Source organism: Nansenia antarctica (assembly GCF_963989245.1).
Source record: "Nansenia antarctica genome assembly, chromosome: 7".
Classification (NCBI taxonomy): Eukaryota; Metazoa; Chordata; class Actinopteri; order Argentiniformes; family Microstomatidae; genus Nansenia; species Nansenia antarctica.
In genome coordinates, this window is record NC_137677.1 from 7,820,956 (window position 1) to 7,835,955 (window position 15,000).

At 50.1% G+C, this 15,000-nt stretch overlaps 1 protein-coding gene across 1 annotated transcript in view; it reads left to right on the top strand.

Moving 5' to 3' along the window:
- The window catches only part of ap3d1 (adaptor related protein complex 3 subunit delta 1), a 35,963-nt gene that overhangs the window by 8,007 nt on the left and 12,956 nt on the right, over window positions 1–15,000 (top strand). Inside the window, exons 7-22 of the mRNA XM_080537109.1 lie at window positions 396–535; window positions 1,924–1,997; window positions 2,345–2,394; window positions 2,810–2,859; window positions 3,275–3,323; window positions 5,067–5,212; window positions 6,160–6,308; window positions 7,547–7,777; window positions 8,785–9,019; window positions 9,775–9,920; window positions 11,721–11,859; window positions 12,010–12,081; window positions 12,344–12,419; window positions 12,865–13,061; window positions 13,510–13,583; window positions 14,231–14,254. Of these exons, the coding sequence (XP_080393235.1) occupies window positions 396–535; window positions 1,924–1,997; window positions 2,345–2,394; window positions 2,810–2,859; window positions 3,275–3,323; window positions 5,067–5,212; window positions 6,160–6,308; window positions 7,547–7,777; window positions 8,785–9,019; window positions 9,775–9,920; window positions 11,721–11,859; window positions 12,010–12,081; window positions 12,344–12,419; window positions 12,865–13,061; window positions 13,510–13,583; window positions 14,231–14,254 (1,852 nt within the window). The remainder of the gene's footprint in view (window positions 1–395; window positions 536–1,923; window positions 1,998–2,344; window positions 2,395–2,809; window positions 2,860–3,274; window positions 3,324–5,066; window positions 5,213–6,159; window positions 6,309–7,546; window positions 7,778–8,784; window positions 9,020–9,774; window positions 9,921–11,720; window positions 11,860–12,009; window positions 12,082–12,343; window positions 12,420–12,864; window positions 13,062–13,509; window positions 13,584–14,230; window positions 14,255–15,000) is intronic.

Consider the following 15,000-nt stretch of genomic DNA (forward strand, 5'->3'; position numbering starts at 1 on the left):
ATCGACGAACGCAGCAAATGCCATATGATATTCGTGGTATTGAAAGACCTTGCGTGCGTTCCTCCCCGAGGTATTTCTTTTGAGCAGACATTACAAACGGCATATTTGTTGTCTCTTTCCGACACTGTGTAATATTTCCAGACTGGCGACGCCATTTTGTTTCACCTATTTTGGCCGTTTTGAGAACTCCGATCAAAACCGATCAAGGCCATATCGGCCGATACCGATCGGCGCCGATCAGATCGGAGCATCACTACTGTACAGTGGTAAATGAGTCCACAACCCCCCACCCTCGAATGGTCAATTGCTTTTCTACAACAGCCACCACATAATATAAAAAAATCAATACACAGTTGTAACATTAAATTCATGTATTTCCCCCCTCACCCAACCAGGTGTGCAGTCAGCAGCTGTCAATGTCATCTGCGAGCTGGCCAGGAGGAACCCCAAGAACTACCTGTCTCTGGCCCCCCTGTTCTTCAAGCTCATGACCTCCTCCACCAACAACTGGGTCCTCATCAAGATCATCAAGCTGGTGAGCGGACAGGGGGGGGACAGGCGGGGGGACAGGAGGGGGACAGGGGGGGGACGGGGTTAGTTTAGTTTAGTTTAGTTTATTGTTTATTTAAACTAGTGCATATTAAAATACATATGAGACACGAATGCAATATGCCGGAGTTAGCCAATAAGGCTAGTTTAAGTCCGTAGTCCCTGGCCAGATGTTCAGTTGGCACTTGGAAACCTAAAACAATAAAAACAATTAAAGTCAACAAATCATTCCATCAATGTCGCTGAAGGAACAATCCAGCCTCATTTTGATACGTTTTTTCGTGAGATTTATGAGCCGTGCGTGCGGACAAAGTTATTGCTTGTGCCTCGTGCACGAAATGAAGAGCTGTTGTCCCATCAGGGCTGAAAGTGTCTCTGTGTGTGTGTGTGACAGTGTTGTGTGTAACAGTGTTGTGTGTAACGGTGTTGTGTGTAACGGTGTTGTGTGTAACGGCGTTGTGTGTAACGGCGTTGTGTGTAACGGTGTTGTATGTAACGGTGTTGTGTGTAACAGTGTTGTGTGTAACAGTGTTGTGTGTAACAGTGTTGTGTGTAACAGTGTTGTGTGTAACGGTGTTGTGTGTAACGGTGTTGTGTGTAACGGTGTTGTGTGTAACGGTGTTGTGTGTAACGGTGTTGTGTGTAACGGTGTTGTGTGTAACGGTGTTGTGTGTAACGGTGTTGTGTGTAACGGTGTTGTGTGTAACAGTGTTGTGTGTAACAGTGTTGTGTGTAACAGTGTTGTGTGTAACAGTGTTGTGTGTAACAGTGTTGTGTGTAACAGTGTTGTGTGTAACAGTGTTGTGTGTAACAGTGTTGTGTGTAACAGTGTTGTGTGTAACAGTGTTGTGTGTAACAGTGTTGTGTGTAACGGTGTTGTGTGTAACGGTGTTGTGTGTAACGGTGTTGTGTGTAACGGTGTTGTGTGTAACGGTGTTGTGTGTAACGGTGTTGTGTGTAACGGTGTTGTGTGTAACGGTGTTGTGTGTAACGGTGTTGTGTGTAACGGTGTTGTGTGTAACGGTGTTGTGTGTAACGGTGTTGTGTGTAACGGTGTTGTGTGTAACGGCGTTGTGTGTAACGGCGTTGTGTGTAACGGCGTTGTGTGTAACGGCGTTGTGTGTAACGGCGTTGTGTGTAACGGCGTTGTGTGTAACGGCGTTGTGTGTAACGGCGTTGTGTGTAACGGCGTTGTGTGTAACGGCGTTGTGTGTAACGGCGTTGTGTGTAACGGCGTTGTGTGTAACGGCGTTGTGTGTAACGGCGTTGTGTGTAACGGCGTTGTGTGTAACGGCGTTGTGTGTAACGGCGTTGTGTGTAACGGCGTTGTGTGTAACAGTGTTGTGTGTAACGGCGTTGTGTGTGTGTTTTCAGTTCGGTGCCCTGACGCCCCTGGAGCCTCGCTTGGGAAAGAAGCTAATCGAGCCTCTCACCAACCTCATCCACAGGTGAGACATCTCACCCCAGAGAGATCTCACCCCAGAGAGATATCACCCCAGAGAGATATCACCCCAGAGACATCTCACCCCAGTCACATCTGTACTACAAACGTTGTGTGATGAAAATAATAATCTCTCCTCCGTCTCCTCTCTCCCTCTCCTCCTCTTCTCACCCTCTCCCCCTCTCCCCCTCTTCTCACCCTCTCCCCCTCTCCCCCTCTTCTCACCCTCTCCCCCTCTTCTCACCCTCTCCTCCTCTTCTCACCCCCTCCTCCTCTCCCTCTTCTCACCCTCTCCTCCTCTTCTCACCCTCTCCTCCTCTCCTCCCCCTCTCCCCCTCTCCTCCTCCCTCACAGTACCTCTGCTATGTCTCTTCTATATGAATGTGTCAACACTGTGATTGCAGGTCAGTACCGGTCTCCTCACATGTTCCCTTGGTAGCTAAGTAGACCAGGCGTCTCTAGCTCTCCACACCCTGTACTCCTCACGGTTGTGACGGAAGATTTATTGGGAGAACTAGCCCAATTGTTTCTGCCTCGCTTATCAAGCAAAAAAACCAACAACAACAACACATAAAAACCACAACATTCTTCTTGTTACTACGCCCACCACGACATGTCCTATTTACTGTGATTTATCGAGAGGGGTTTTGGTTTACTTCCTGATGCAGTAAATATATATCACAGGGCACTTTGAGATTGCAGTTTATAAATGTGTTTGTGTCCATTGGCAAGTTTCCAGGTTTTTAAGAGTGGTTGGTGTGTATAGGATCTGATTGCCTGGTGTGTAGCATCTGACTGTACGTGTCTCCTCTGTTGCAGTGTTGATTTCCTTGTCGTCTGGGATGCCCAATCACAGTGCTAGTATTCAGGTTAGTCTCACAGCCTCTTCCCTCCTGTGGCTCCATGTCAACTATTTCCTCTCTAGTTTGATGACGCATGTTTTTACATCTTTCTTCTTTTTTTTGTTACTTTAATCATACGTAAGTCTGTCCCAACCACTTTTCAGTAGATGAGCCCCTGCAGGTCGAACAGGCTAGTGAAATTGTGACTAAAATGTATTATTATCTGAGCCGCTTAAGTGCATGAAACATGCATCATCAACCGTGTCATCAAGTTTGTCTCATGTTGTTCTTCCGACGCTCTGTGCTCTGTGGACGAACTGGCTGGTTTTTCAAATGCTAAGACGTAACAGGTAATGACATTTTCCTCCTCTCTCTCTCTCACCCTCCCTCCCTCCCTCCCTCCCCCCCCCCTCCCTTCCTGTCTACTCTCTCTCTCTCTCAGCTCTGTGTGCAGAAACTGCGAATCCTGATCGAAGACTCGGACCAGAACTGTGAGCCCTCTGTCAATGCCTGCAGTGTGTCATTCTCTCATTGTCTGCGTGTTTCAGAGTGGCCTGACAGTCCAAACCCATTTAGCTGACCACCAACCTAGATCCCCCCCAAAACATCCGCATAACTCGAAGTTCTTTCTCTCGGTGGTCTCAATTAGAGGGCCGTGTAGACACGCCTCCACACATAAGCCACTATTGTCCTCGTCTTTGTCACGAGGTAGGGTGTGATGTGTGATTCGGACGTCCACTTACCACGTGAACCTAGTTTCAATATATTCGATTGGAGAGTTATTCAGTAGACAATGATGCAGCTGGTGATTCGAGTTATCTGGACCCGCCCCCCTCCCCGCTGTGCGTAGCTTGTGATGTGTAGTAGACGGGGATGTAACGATACACTCAACTCATGATTCCATACGATTCACGAGAACTGGGTCCGCGATACGATTCTCGTCACATGTTCGTGTCGACGATGAACCGTCTGGCGATGTATCGTTCCATCCCTAGTAGTAGGTTAGACGCTAGACCCCGGGCTTCTAGTTTTTATTGATTTATTTTTGTATCGATAGAGACAGTACCGATTTTGAGAGGAAGGATGGGTGAGAGAGACATGCAGGACATGTCCGCGGCCGGAATCCACCGGGAACCCTGCGGTTACGTGGTCGACGCTCAACCCGCTACGCCACCTAAGCGCCCCGGGGCTTCTAGGTTTTGCTTTTCTTTTGAGTTCTAATGACGGATCCCGGGCCAGGTTATCGCCCATTAACATGACTTAAGTAGCTTAACTAGCATAGGTATCCATTAACATGACTTAACTAGCAGAGGTGTCCATTGGCCTTTACCTGCCCCCTGCTGACACTCCTGAAACCAGAGGTACCTGAGGTGAACGACAACCATCTGGACAGCGGATGGAAAATTATATTTTTCCATGATTCAGCGTCCGGTTGTTACACTGTAGCGGCGGAAGTTGCCTAGGACTCAAATTGGGGGTGTAAAAATAACCAAACAAACAAAAAAGAAAAAACCTTCCATGCGTGTGTGTTGTCCCGTGTACGTGTCTGTCTGTCTCCATCGTTCAGTGTTTGTCTGTGTTTCCTTTCCTTTGTGTTTTCCTTTCCTTTGTGTTTTCTTTTAATTTGTAGTCATAAATAAGCAATGCAATGCATGTTACACTATGATATAAGGATGATGTCAGTCAGTCAGTCAGTCAGTCAGTCAAGCCTACAGTGTGTACTAACTAGACTGTAGTCACAATATAGATATGTGAAACCCTAACCCTATGTGAAACTGTCCGTGGCATTCCTAATGAACACACTGCCCACGACGATAAGTGTGTGAGGAAGGTCACAGTGTGAGATAAGGTAGAGGAGAGAGGCCTAGGTAGAGGAGAGAGGCGTAGGGACACAGGTGGAGATTCAACGTTTCCGGGGTGGCTTCACTGACCAGAGATCAGCCTCTAGTGGCCTAGAGACAAAGAGGTGGACGTGAACATTCACATTGATGACGTTTACCAGACGCTTTTATCCAAAGCAACTTTACCACAAGCACAGTACATTTGTCTAAAATAGGTGAAAAATAAAATTCCTAATGTGTACAGTATGGCTAGTAGTGCATTCTCTGTAGTGTAGACTAGAGCCTGTAGTAATACATGGGGAAGTAGAGCAGCCAGCCCTAGAGTGTGTACTACCAGGGCCACTGAGTGTGTGTGTGTGTGTTCGTTCGTTCGTTCGTTCGTTCGTTCTCTAGTGAAGTACCTGGGCCTGCTGGCCATGTCCAAGATCCTGAAGACCCACCCCAAGTCGGTGCAGTCCCACAAGGACCTCATCCTCCAGTGTCTGGACGACAAGGACGAGTCCATCCGACTGCGGGCTCTCGACCTGCTCTACGGCATGGTACGTAGGTCTGGGGTCATTAACGGTCGTTTGAACGGTCCGTCGAAATCAGACGGGATGATATGATGTAACAGTTTGATTTGAGTCACGCTTACACAAACAGCCCATAGTCTTCACCACACCCGTAACTAACAGTACCCAGTCCAAAGTTTGGACACACTTCCTCCATTCAATTGAATGGGAAAGTGTGTCCAAACTTTTGACCGGTGCTGTGTGTACCTGCAGGAGGGAGCCGAACCAACAGCTCAGGGACGGGCATTGTTCAGATGTTTGTCTAACGCCGCTCTGGTTAGCCACAGTCCCACTGCTACGCTGCCCTGAGTGGTTTCTGAATCACTTCTATATGACTGTGATTAAGCCTTAAAAAGGCCCACACAAGCTGGTTTTCCTTGAAAAAACTAAACAAAACACCACTCTGTAAATAAACGGAATCACTTAGTGGTGAAGTTACTCTGTCACAGAGCTATTTGGGAATGGCAGAAAATGTCATAATAGCTGGGAGCAATTCTAAATAAAATATGTTTGAAAAAGTCGTTCGACTCGAGTTGTTGTCTCGGCTTATATTGGACTCTGGGCTTTACGAACTGGCTGTTCACGTCACGCTTCGGAGCTCTGTGGCCGTATGAGATGTCGTACGTCACGGCACGTGGGAAATCGTTTCAGGAGGAGCTAAGAGGAAATAGAATGTATCGCCCAGAATACACATACTTTGACATGGATGGCGATTTTCAGACTTGAATCATTGTGCAATAACACCAGGATGTCATATATGGGGAATCCAGAATACAAAGACACATTTATACGTCCTACCTTCCTGTGTCTGACCATATAAAGTGAACACATCCAAAAATAGACAATAACGTCTAGAACTTGTGTGTGTGTGTGTGTCTGTGTGTGTCGTCTGTGTGTGTGTGTGTGTGTGTGTGTGTGTGCGCGTGCGCCCCCAGGTGTCCAAGAAGAACCTGATGGAGATCGTGAAGAAGCTGATGCTGCACGTGGACAAGGCGGAGGGCACCACCTACAGAGACGAGCTGCTCACCAAGATCATCGACATCTGCAGCCAGAGCAACTACCAGTACATCACCAACTTTGAGTGGTCAGTACATCACTGACTTTGAGTGGTCAGTACATCACCGACTTTGAGTGGTCAGTACATCACCGACTTTGAGTGGTCAGTACATCACCGACTTTGAGTGGTCAGTACATCACCAACTTTGAGTGGTCAGTACATCACTGACTTTGAGTGGTCAGTACATCACTGACTTTGAGTGGTCAGTACATCACCGACTTTGAGTGGTCAGTACATCACCGACTTTGAGTGGTCAGTACATCGCCGACTTTGAGTGGTCAGTACATCACCGACTTTGAGTGGTCAGTACAGAACCAGGGCAGCCTTCACACACCAGAAGGGTGTTCAATGGACGTCGCTAAAGGAAAAATCCAGGCTTTATTTCTGAGAAATCTCGCAAGACTCGAGGCTTCAAAATAAGCCCGGATTTAAAAAAAATAAGTCTCTCGAAACTTCATAAACTTCATCATAATAAGCCTGGATTTTCCTTTAGCCACGTGGATGGAACACCCTTCCGGTGTGGTCCTCTGTGGCTCAGTTGGTAGAGCGTGGCGCTAACAGCGCTTAGGTGGTGGGTTCGATTCCCGCCGGGGACTGTATATACTGACAAATATATGCACTCACTGTAATTAAGTGGCTTCCGATAAAAAGCGTCAGCTAAATGACATACACACATGTGGTGTGTGTACAAGTCTGCTTGTGTCTCCCTGAGGCCTTGACTGAGTGTGTGGTGTTGAGGCCTGACTGGAGTGTGTGGTGTTGGAACCCCCGTAATTAACACGCCAATTGCATGCGTATGCGTCGGCTACACCTCTTATCAGCGTGTGTGTGTGTGTGTCTGCATGTGTGTCTGTCTCTCTGTCTGTCTGCGTGTGTGTACGTGTGTCTGTGTCTCTGTCTCTGTCTGTGTCTCTGTCTGTGCCTGTCTGTGTCTGTGTCTGTGTCTGTGACTGTGTCTGTGTCTGTGTCTGCATCTGTGTCTGTCTGTGTCTCTGTCTCTGTCTGTCTGTCTGTCTGCGTGTGTCTGTGTCTCTGTCTCTGTCTGTGTCTCTGTCTGTCCCTCTCTGTCTCTGTCCGTCCCTCTCTGTCTCTGTCTGTCCCTCTCTGTGTCTCTGTCTCTGTCTGACTGTGTCTGTCTGTCTGTCTGTCTCTGTCTGTCTCTGACTGTCCCTCTCTCTCTCTGTCTGTGTCTGTGTCTCTGTCCCTCTCTCTCCCTGTCTCTGTCTCTGTCTCTGTCTGACTGTGTCTGTCTCCCTCCCTCTCAGGTACATCAGTATCCTGGTGGAGCTGACCCGTCTGGAGGGGACCCGGCACGGCCACCTGATCGCGTCCCAGATGCTGGACGTGGCCATCCGGGTGAAGGCCATCCGGGCGTTCGCCGTGGCCCAGATGGCCACGCTGCTGGACAACGCCCACCTGCTGACCGGCAACACGCAGCGCAACGGCATCTGTGAGGTGCTGTACGCCGCCGCATGGATCTGCGGGGAGTTCTCTGAGTAAGTATGTGTGTGTGTGTGTGTGTGTGTGTGTTTAGGAACACTGGACGCCTGGAAGACATGCTCACACACATACGCGGTAGACACACGCAGACGCAGACGACACACACACGTAGACACACAGACGAACAGACACACAGACACACAGACACACACACGCAGACTCGCAGACAAACAGACAAACAGACACACAGACACACACACGTGCAGACACACACACACGCAGACTCGCAGACAAACAGACACACAGACGAACAGACACACAGACACACAGACACACACACGCAGACTCGCAGACAAACAGACAAACAGACACACAGACACACACACGTGCAGACACACACACACGCAGACTCGCAGACAAACAGACACACAGACGAACAGACACACAGACACACAGACACACACACGCAGACTCGCAGACAAACAGACAAACAGACACACAGACACACACAGACGAACAGACACACACACGTGCAGACACACACAGACAAACAGACAGACACACACACACGCAGACATGCGTAGACACACACACACACGCAGACACACACACACACGCAGACACGCACAATAATGGATTGCTTCTGATTTGTCGATTTAGAATCATTGTATTGGTTTGTTGTTGATAATCTTCTTGTTCTGATAATCTTCTTGCTCACCCCCCCCTACTGAATACACCTGCAAAACACATCCCTTTATGATCAGTAGGCCCAGAAGGCAGTTGTTGTTTCAAAATGGCTCCTTATCTGCTCAGCCTTCATCCTCTCTCTGTCTCTCTTTCTCCCCCCCCCTCTCTCTCTCTCTCTCTCTCTCTCTCACTCTGTCTCTCTCTGTCTCTCTTTCTCCCCCCCCTCTCTCTCTGTCTCTCTCTGTCTCTCTCTGTCTCTGCCTCTCTCTCTCTCTGTCTCTCTGTCTCTTTCTCCTCCCCCCCCTCTCTCTCTCTCTCCCTCTCCCTCTCTCTCTCTCTCCCCTTCCCCCTCTCTATCTCCCCCCCCCCCCCCCAGACACCTGGAGGACCCCATGGCGACCCTGGAGGCCATGCTGCGGCCCAAGGTGGCCACCCTGCCGGGTCACATCCAGGCCGTGTACGTGCAGAACGCCGCCAAGCTGTTTGCGACGGTGCTGCGCGGCGGCCAGGAGGGGGCGCCAGACGCCCAGCGGGCCCAGGAGACCAGCCAGCTGCTCGTCGACAGGCTGCCTCTGTTCGTCCAGAGCGCCAACCTGGAGGTGCAGGAGAGGGTGAGTCACACGCACACACACACACACACACACACACACACACACACACACACACACACCACCGTCTCACAGGTCTTACCTTTCCGCCCACATCTGACCGCAATCAGGCTGTTCAAGTGTGTGAAAAGAAAGTTAGAAAGTTCTAGATAAAAAAAAAAAACTGTTTCAATTGATGGTATTTTCTAGAAAAGGAAGAAAAGAAAAAAAAAGAAAAAAGAAAAGGGGGTAGTGGTGGTCTAGTGGATAGTGAGTTGGACTTGGGATCGGAAGGTTGTGAGTTCAAATCCCGCCTGAAGCCACACCACTACTAGTGTGCCCTTGGGTAAGGCACTTAGCCCTCAGTTACTCCAGGGCGAATGTCCCTGTAATTCGTAATTGTAAGTCGCTTTGGATAAAAGCGTCTGCTAAATGGCAAAATTATTAAAATTTAAAATTAAAAGAAAAGAAGCCGTTTTCAAGTCTCTTGTAGAGCGGGGGGAGTGTCCTCCCTTCACTTCACGTGACGTGAATCATATCCCGCCGATACCGTTCTCTGGATCGTGTGTGAACGACCGCGAAACCTGACCCAGTCTCCCCCTCTCCCCCCCCCCCCCCCTCTCCCCCTCGGCCCTCCTCCCCCCCTCGGCCCTCCCCCCCTGGCCCTCTCGGCCCTCTCCCCCCCTCCTCCCTCGGCCCCCCCCCCCCCGGCCCTCTCTCCCCCTCGGCCCTCCCCCCCCCCCCCCCCCCGGCCGGCCCTCTCCCTCTCTCCCCCCCAGGCCTCCTGCATCCTCCAGCTGGTGAAGTACATCCAGAAGCTGCAGCTGAAGGAGGTGGAGGTGGCTGACGAGGTCACCGCCCTGTTCGCCGGGGAGCTCAACCCCGTGGCCCCCAAGGCCCAGAAGAAGGTGCCTGTCCCTGAAGGGTGAGTTTAGCCTCCTCTCCTCCTCCTCTTCCTCCTCCTCCTCCTCAAATTTTCACTGTTGAACGAGGCTTCTGGTGCATACCCAACATCAGACGTCATTTTGTATATCTGTAGACCACTAATCCACTATATTACCGTATTTTCCGCACTATAAGGCGCACCGGATTATAAGGCGCACCTTCAATGAATGGCCTATTTTAGAACTGTTTTCATATACAGGGCGCACCGGATTATAAGGCGCACCGGATTATAAGGCGCATAGAATAGATACTGCAGTCAAACGTTTGACTGGGGTTGCGTTACGCCCAAGCTCCACCTACTGCGTTGAGTCACCTCTCCATCGGTGTTGTGTCAACTTCCCGTTGTCCAAGCTCCACCTGAGCGTTGTCACCGTCAACGTTCTACCTGCTCCACTGTCAAAAATATATATTTTTCCACCTCAAGTATCAGCCGTTCGTCATCCATTTTTGCAACAAGCGTCAAGGACCTGCGGTGATTCACAGCTGACTTGCGTGAATAGCAATTCGCAATAGCTGCAACCATGAGATATAGAGTAGTTAGCTACAAGCATTTTCAATCTGCTATTATCTCTATTAGTGGATTAACCGCTGTGGTGATTTAACAGCTGATAAAAATACATCAAGTAGACTACAAACAGAGCAAAACAACATCAGAAAACAACCAATAGGCTATACAATTATAACCAACAACCAATATGTGACAGCTCCTGGTGAAATGTGCAACGTACTTTTTCAGTTTTTACACATGCTTAAACTACAGATTGTAAGCTTTCAAATGATGTGTCATACATTCAAATCAGAGAAAGATTGAACACGACAGGCGTATTTGAATGTTGGTTCACCTCAAACACTGAATGGGAGAAAAGTGACTCTGACCAAACCACAACAAACGCTGCTAGCGGCTAACAGCTAACAAAACACATCGCTACGAAGGTCTAAACTGTATTTTAATAACATGACAACATACTCGGAGAACATCGACATGCTAAAAACACATAACTACACATAACTAGATGAACACACAGTTCTTGCTTTTGAACACGAGCTAAAACGAAACTATGTTTACAAGTCAACCCTCCCTTACCGGTAGCCTCCGGCAAACGAGAATAATGAATCCAATACACAAATGATAAGTGTTTAGTGATCGTTAAACTGTTGTTTATTATATCGAGTGGGTACTTTAAAACTTCAAGTTGAAAGCACCAAGAATCTCACTTTGTTCCCTCGGAAACTCTGTTTAGTCTTCTTTACTTGGGGTCTTGTGGTGTGGGACTGTGAGTAAGCACAGTATACCGGTGTTTACTGATTACCGTAATGCTGCAAGCGGTGCGGCTTTGTAGTTTACCAGTCGTACTGAAACATTTTGACAGAGCGCCTTGAGCGCCGTGTACAACCAGTATGGATCAACAAATTAACCAATTGATCCATATATAAGGCGCTCCGGGTTATAAGGCGCACTGTCGTTTTTTTTTAAAATTAAAGGCTTTTAAGTGCGCCTTATAGTGCGGAAAATACGGTAGTTTCCAACGTTTGCAGGAAAAGCACTATACAAGCACTATATAAACCATTCAGAGTTAGACACTGAGAAAATAACAAGCTTTGGACACAATCTGTCATGCAAATGTTGGGTCTAGGGCCATACACAAGATCAGAAACGACTTCACACCATAGTGTATTGGTTTGTTGTTCATGTTCTGATGCTCACCCCCTACTGAAGACACCCGCAAAACACATCCCTGTTTGTTTGTAATATTATGATGATTATTTCTGCGTTCCCCAGACTGGACCTGGACGCCTGGATCAACGAGCCTCCCTCTGACAACGAGTCTGAGGACGAGAAGCCCAAAGCCGTGTTCACCAGGGAGGAGCCCAAACACTCCCGGCCCCGCCAGGAGGTGGACGAGAAGGAGCTGGCCAGGGTACGTTTGACCCGCTGCCCCGGGGGGGGGGGGGGGGGGGAAGATAGTAAGCAAGATAAAGGCGAAACGGGATTAGTTAGTGGAGGGTCTGGCCAAATACAGTCATGTGATTAACCCTGTCCTAATGTGTCCCCCCCCCCCCCCCCCCAGAGGAGAGAGGTCAGGAAACAAGAGCAGGCCAACAACCCCTTCTACATCAAAGCCTCCCCCTCCTCTCAGAAGGTGAGTTATATGAGTGATGTATGAGTGATATATTTGAGTTATGAGTGTGATATATATGAGTGATGTATGTGAGTGATATATGTGAGTTATGAGTGTCAGATATATGAGTTCTGGTTCAGGACCGGAGGTGAGACCAGCCAACATGGCCACTTCACTACCATCACTAGTGTGTCACTGGCGATGTGGACTTGACCCTTACTGTGTGTGTGTGTGTGTGTGTGTGTGTGTGTGTGTGTGTGTGTGTGTGTGTGTGTGTGTGCAGGTGTACCAGGACGGCGTGGGTGTGGACCACATCCCCGTGGTGCAGATTGACCTCAGCGTGCCTCTCAAAGTCCCAGGTCAGTCCTGTCTCGCCTGGCCAGCGGATCTGAACCGCGACCTTCGACCTGCAGCGTTGATCATGATTGGTTGTCATTGCACAAGTGTAGCAGCACCCATACTTAACCAGAGTACTTTTCCCGCCCTCTCTTTGTGTCACGCTCTCGTTCCTTCCATTTCTGTCACACTCTCCTCCCTTCCCCTCTCTCTCTCCTCCCTTCCCCTCTCTCCCCTGCATTCTCTCCCTCCTCCCTTCCTCTCTCTCTCTCCTCCCTTCCTCTCTCTCTCTCCTCCCTTCCTCTCTCTCTCCCCTCCCTGCTCTCCTCTCCACTCCCTGCTCTTTCTCCTCCCTTCCTCTCTCTGTCCTTCCCTTCCTCTCTCCCCTCCTTGCTGTCTCTCTCTCTCCTCCCTTCCTCTCTCTCTCCCCTCCCTGCCCCCCTGCTCCCCCCCTCCTCTCTCCCCCAGGGCTGCCCATGTCCGACCAGTACGTGAAGCTGGAGGAGGAGCGTCGTCAGAAGGACAAGGCCGACAAGAGGAAGAAGGAGAAGAAGAAGAAGAGGGAGAAGCGCGGCCGGGGGAGGAGGCAGGACTCCGGGCCCGAGAGCGAGGAGGACATCACCCCCGCGCACATGGTGGACATCGTCACGGAGGAGATGCCAGAGGTAGGCCACCGCCAGTCTCCTCCGTCAACCTCAAGGCTCACGACTACGACCACGACATCTGCCCCCCGCCGACTACGCCAAACCCGCGGTCACATGACCTCTCGCCTCTCCCACAGCCTGTGCAGCTCATTGGTTCAGCCGTTTTAGACCTCGTAAGGCGTTTATGACCTTTTAAGGTCATAAGGTAGAGTTTAACCTATACCGCTCTTCAATTGGCCTCTTCACTGGATGGAGGAGGGGGATAATGGCGGTTCATACAGGACACCAGCAATTACTGTCCTAGTTACTGGAATGTTAATTGTGACGACGGTGTTTACTCTGTGTCTGACGCTGTACCGTCTCTCTCTCTCTCTCTCTCTCTCTCTCTCTCTCTCTCTCTCTCTCTCTCTCTCTCTCTCTCTCTCTCTCTCTCTCTCTCTCTCTCTCCCTCTCCCTCCCCCGGGGTCAGAATGCCTTACCCAGCGACGACGACGACAAAGACCCCAACGACCCCCACAAAGCCCTGGACATCGACTTGGACAAGTGAGTTTTCGCAGACTTCAACTTCGAAAGCAGAGTTTCTCAACTCTGTTTCCCTGGGGGGCGGGCGGGGGGGGCACCTCAGGGTCTCACATTGTTGCTGTAGCCCAGCCCTAGCACACCTGAACCCCCCACACCCCCCCCCTTCCCTCGTACGCTAACGCTAACGCTCAGGCGGCTTGATTAGCTTCATCAGGTGTGTTATCGCTGGAGAGTAAAGAGAGTGCGTCGTTTCCATTGTATAGTCGTGTGTTTGTGCTACTAGGCCCGGGAATGCTAATGTTGCCCAAGGGGGACTGGGGGGGATTGTGAAAACACTGAACTCTAGGGAACAGGAGTTGATGTTGTCACAAACGCTTTATGACGTAGCGTGTGGTTGTGGTATGGTATCTGTGCTGGTTGTTGTTGTTGTTGTCGTCGTAGAAGCTTCCTGGCTGCAGTGATGGAGGGCTGTGGCTGTGTCCCCCCGGCCCACTCCATCCTCACTCACTCCCCTCTCACCGGTCTCTGTGCTCTGTGGTTCTCTCCCTCTTCTCTCTTTCTCTCTCTCTCTCTCCCCTCTCTCTCTCTCCCTCCCTCTCGTATCTCTCTCTATGTGCACACACACACCTCTCTGCCCCCCCCCCCCCCCTCCCCCTTGGTCCGGGCAGCTTGGTGAAAAACGCCGGGCACAGGTGAGTACCGACTTCAGCCTCAGAAGAGGCCCCCCCCTTTGTGGGCCTGGACTCTAGATTGACTGCTGTGCTGCCGTCTCTCTCTCTCTCTCTCTCTCTCTCTCTCTCTCTCTCTCTCTCTCTCTCTCTCTCTCTCTCTTTATCACTCTCCCCCCTCTCTCTCCCTCTCTCCTCTCTGCAGTTCCATTGCTGACCCTCCCCCACTAACATAGCTCGACTCTTTCTCTCCTCATCTGTGTGCCTGGTTTTCTCTCTCCTGCACTCTCTTTCTCTCTCTCTCTCTCTCTCTCTCTCTCTCTCTCTCTCTCTCTCTCTCTCTCTCTCTCTCTCTCTCCGTTCGGGCATGTCATGAATTTGCAGATTGAGCCCTGTTTGGAGTTACAGAACAGTCTCTTCCTCCCGCTCCCTAACCCCGACCTCATTTTGAAAACCTCTCAACGCTCACTTGAGAAAATCAGCATTCCCTCCGTCCCTCCAACCTTGTTAGTATGTCCCTGTCTCTGGCAGGGCAGGCCACCATTTTAGGGAATTTTCCCCCAAAAGGGGGGGAGTTATGCTCCCAACGGAACAGTGCTGATATTCTCAAGTCAGAAAAGTCACCAGTGCTACCACTTGGACAACTGTTTTAATACAAGTCCGCCATGGAATCTTATGCAACTTCCTGGTTGACTTACAGTAGGGCAAGCTGCCGTGAACGAACAGCAGAGTCAAGATTGGGGAATTGGGGGCGGGTGGGGGGGCAGGGG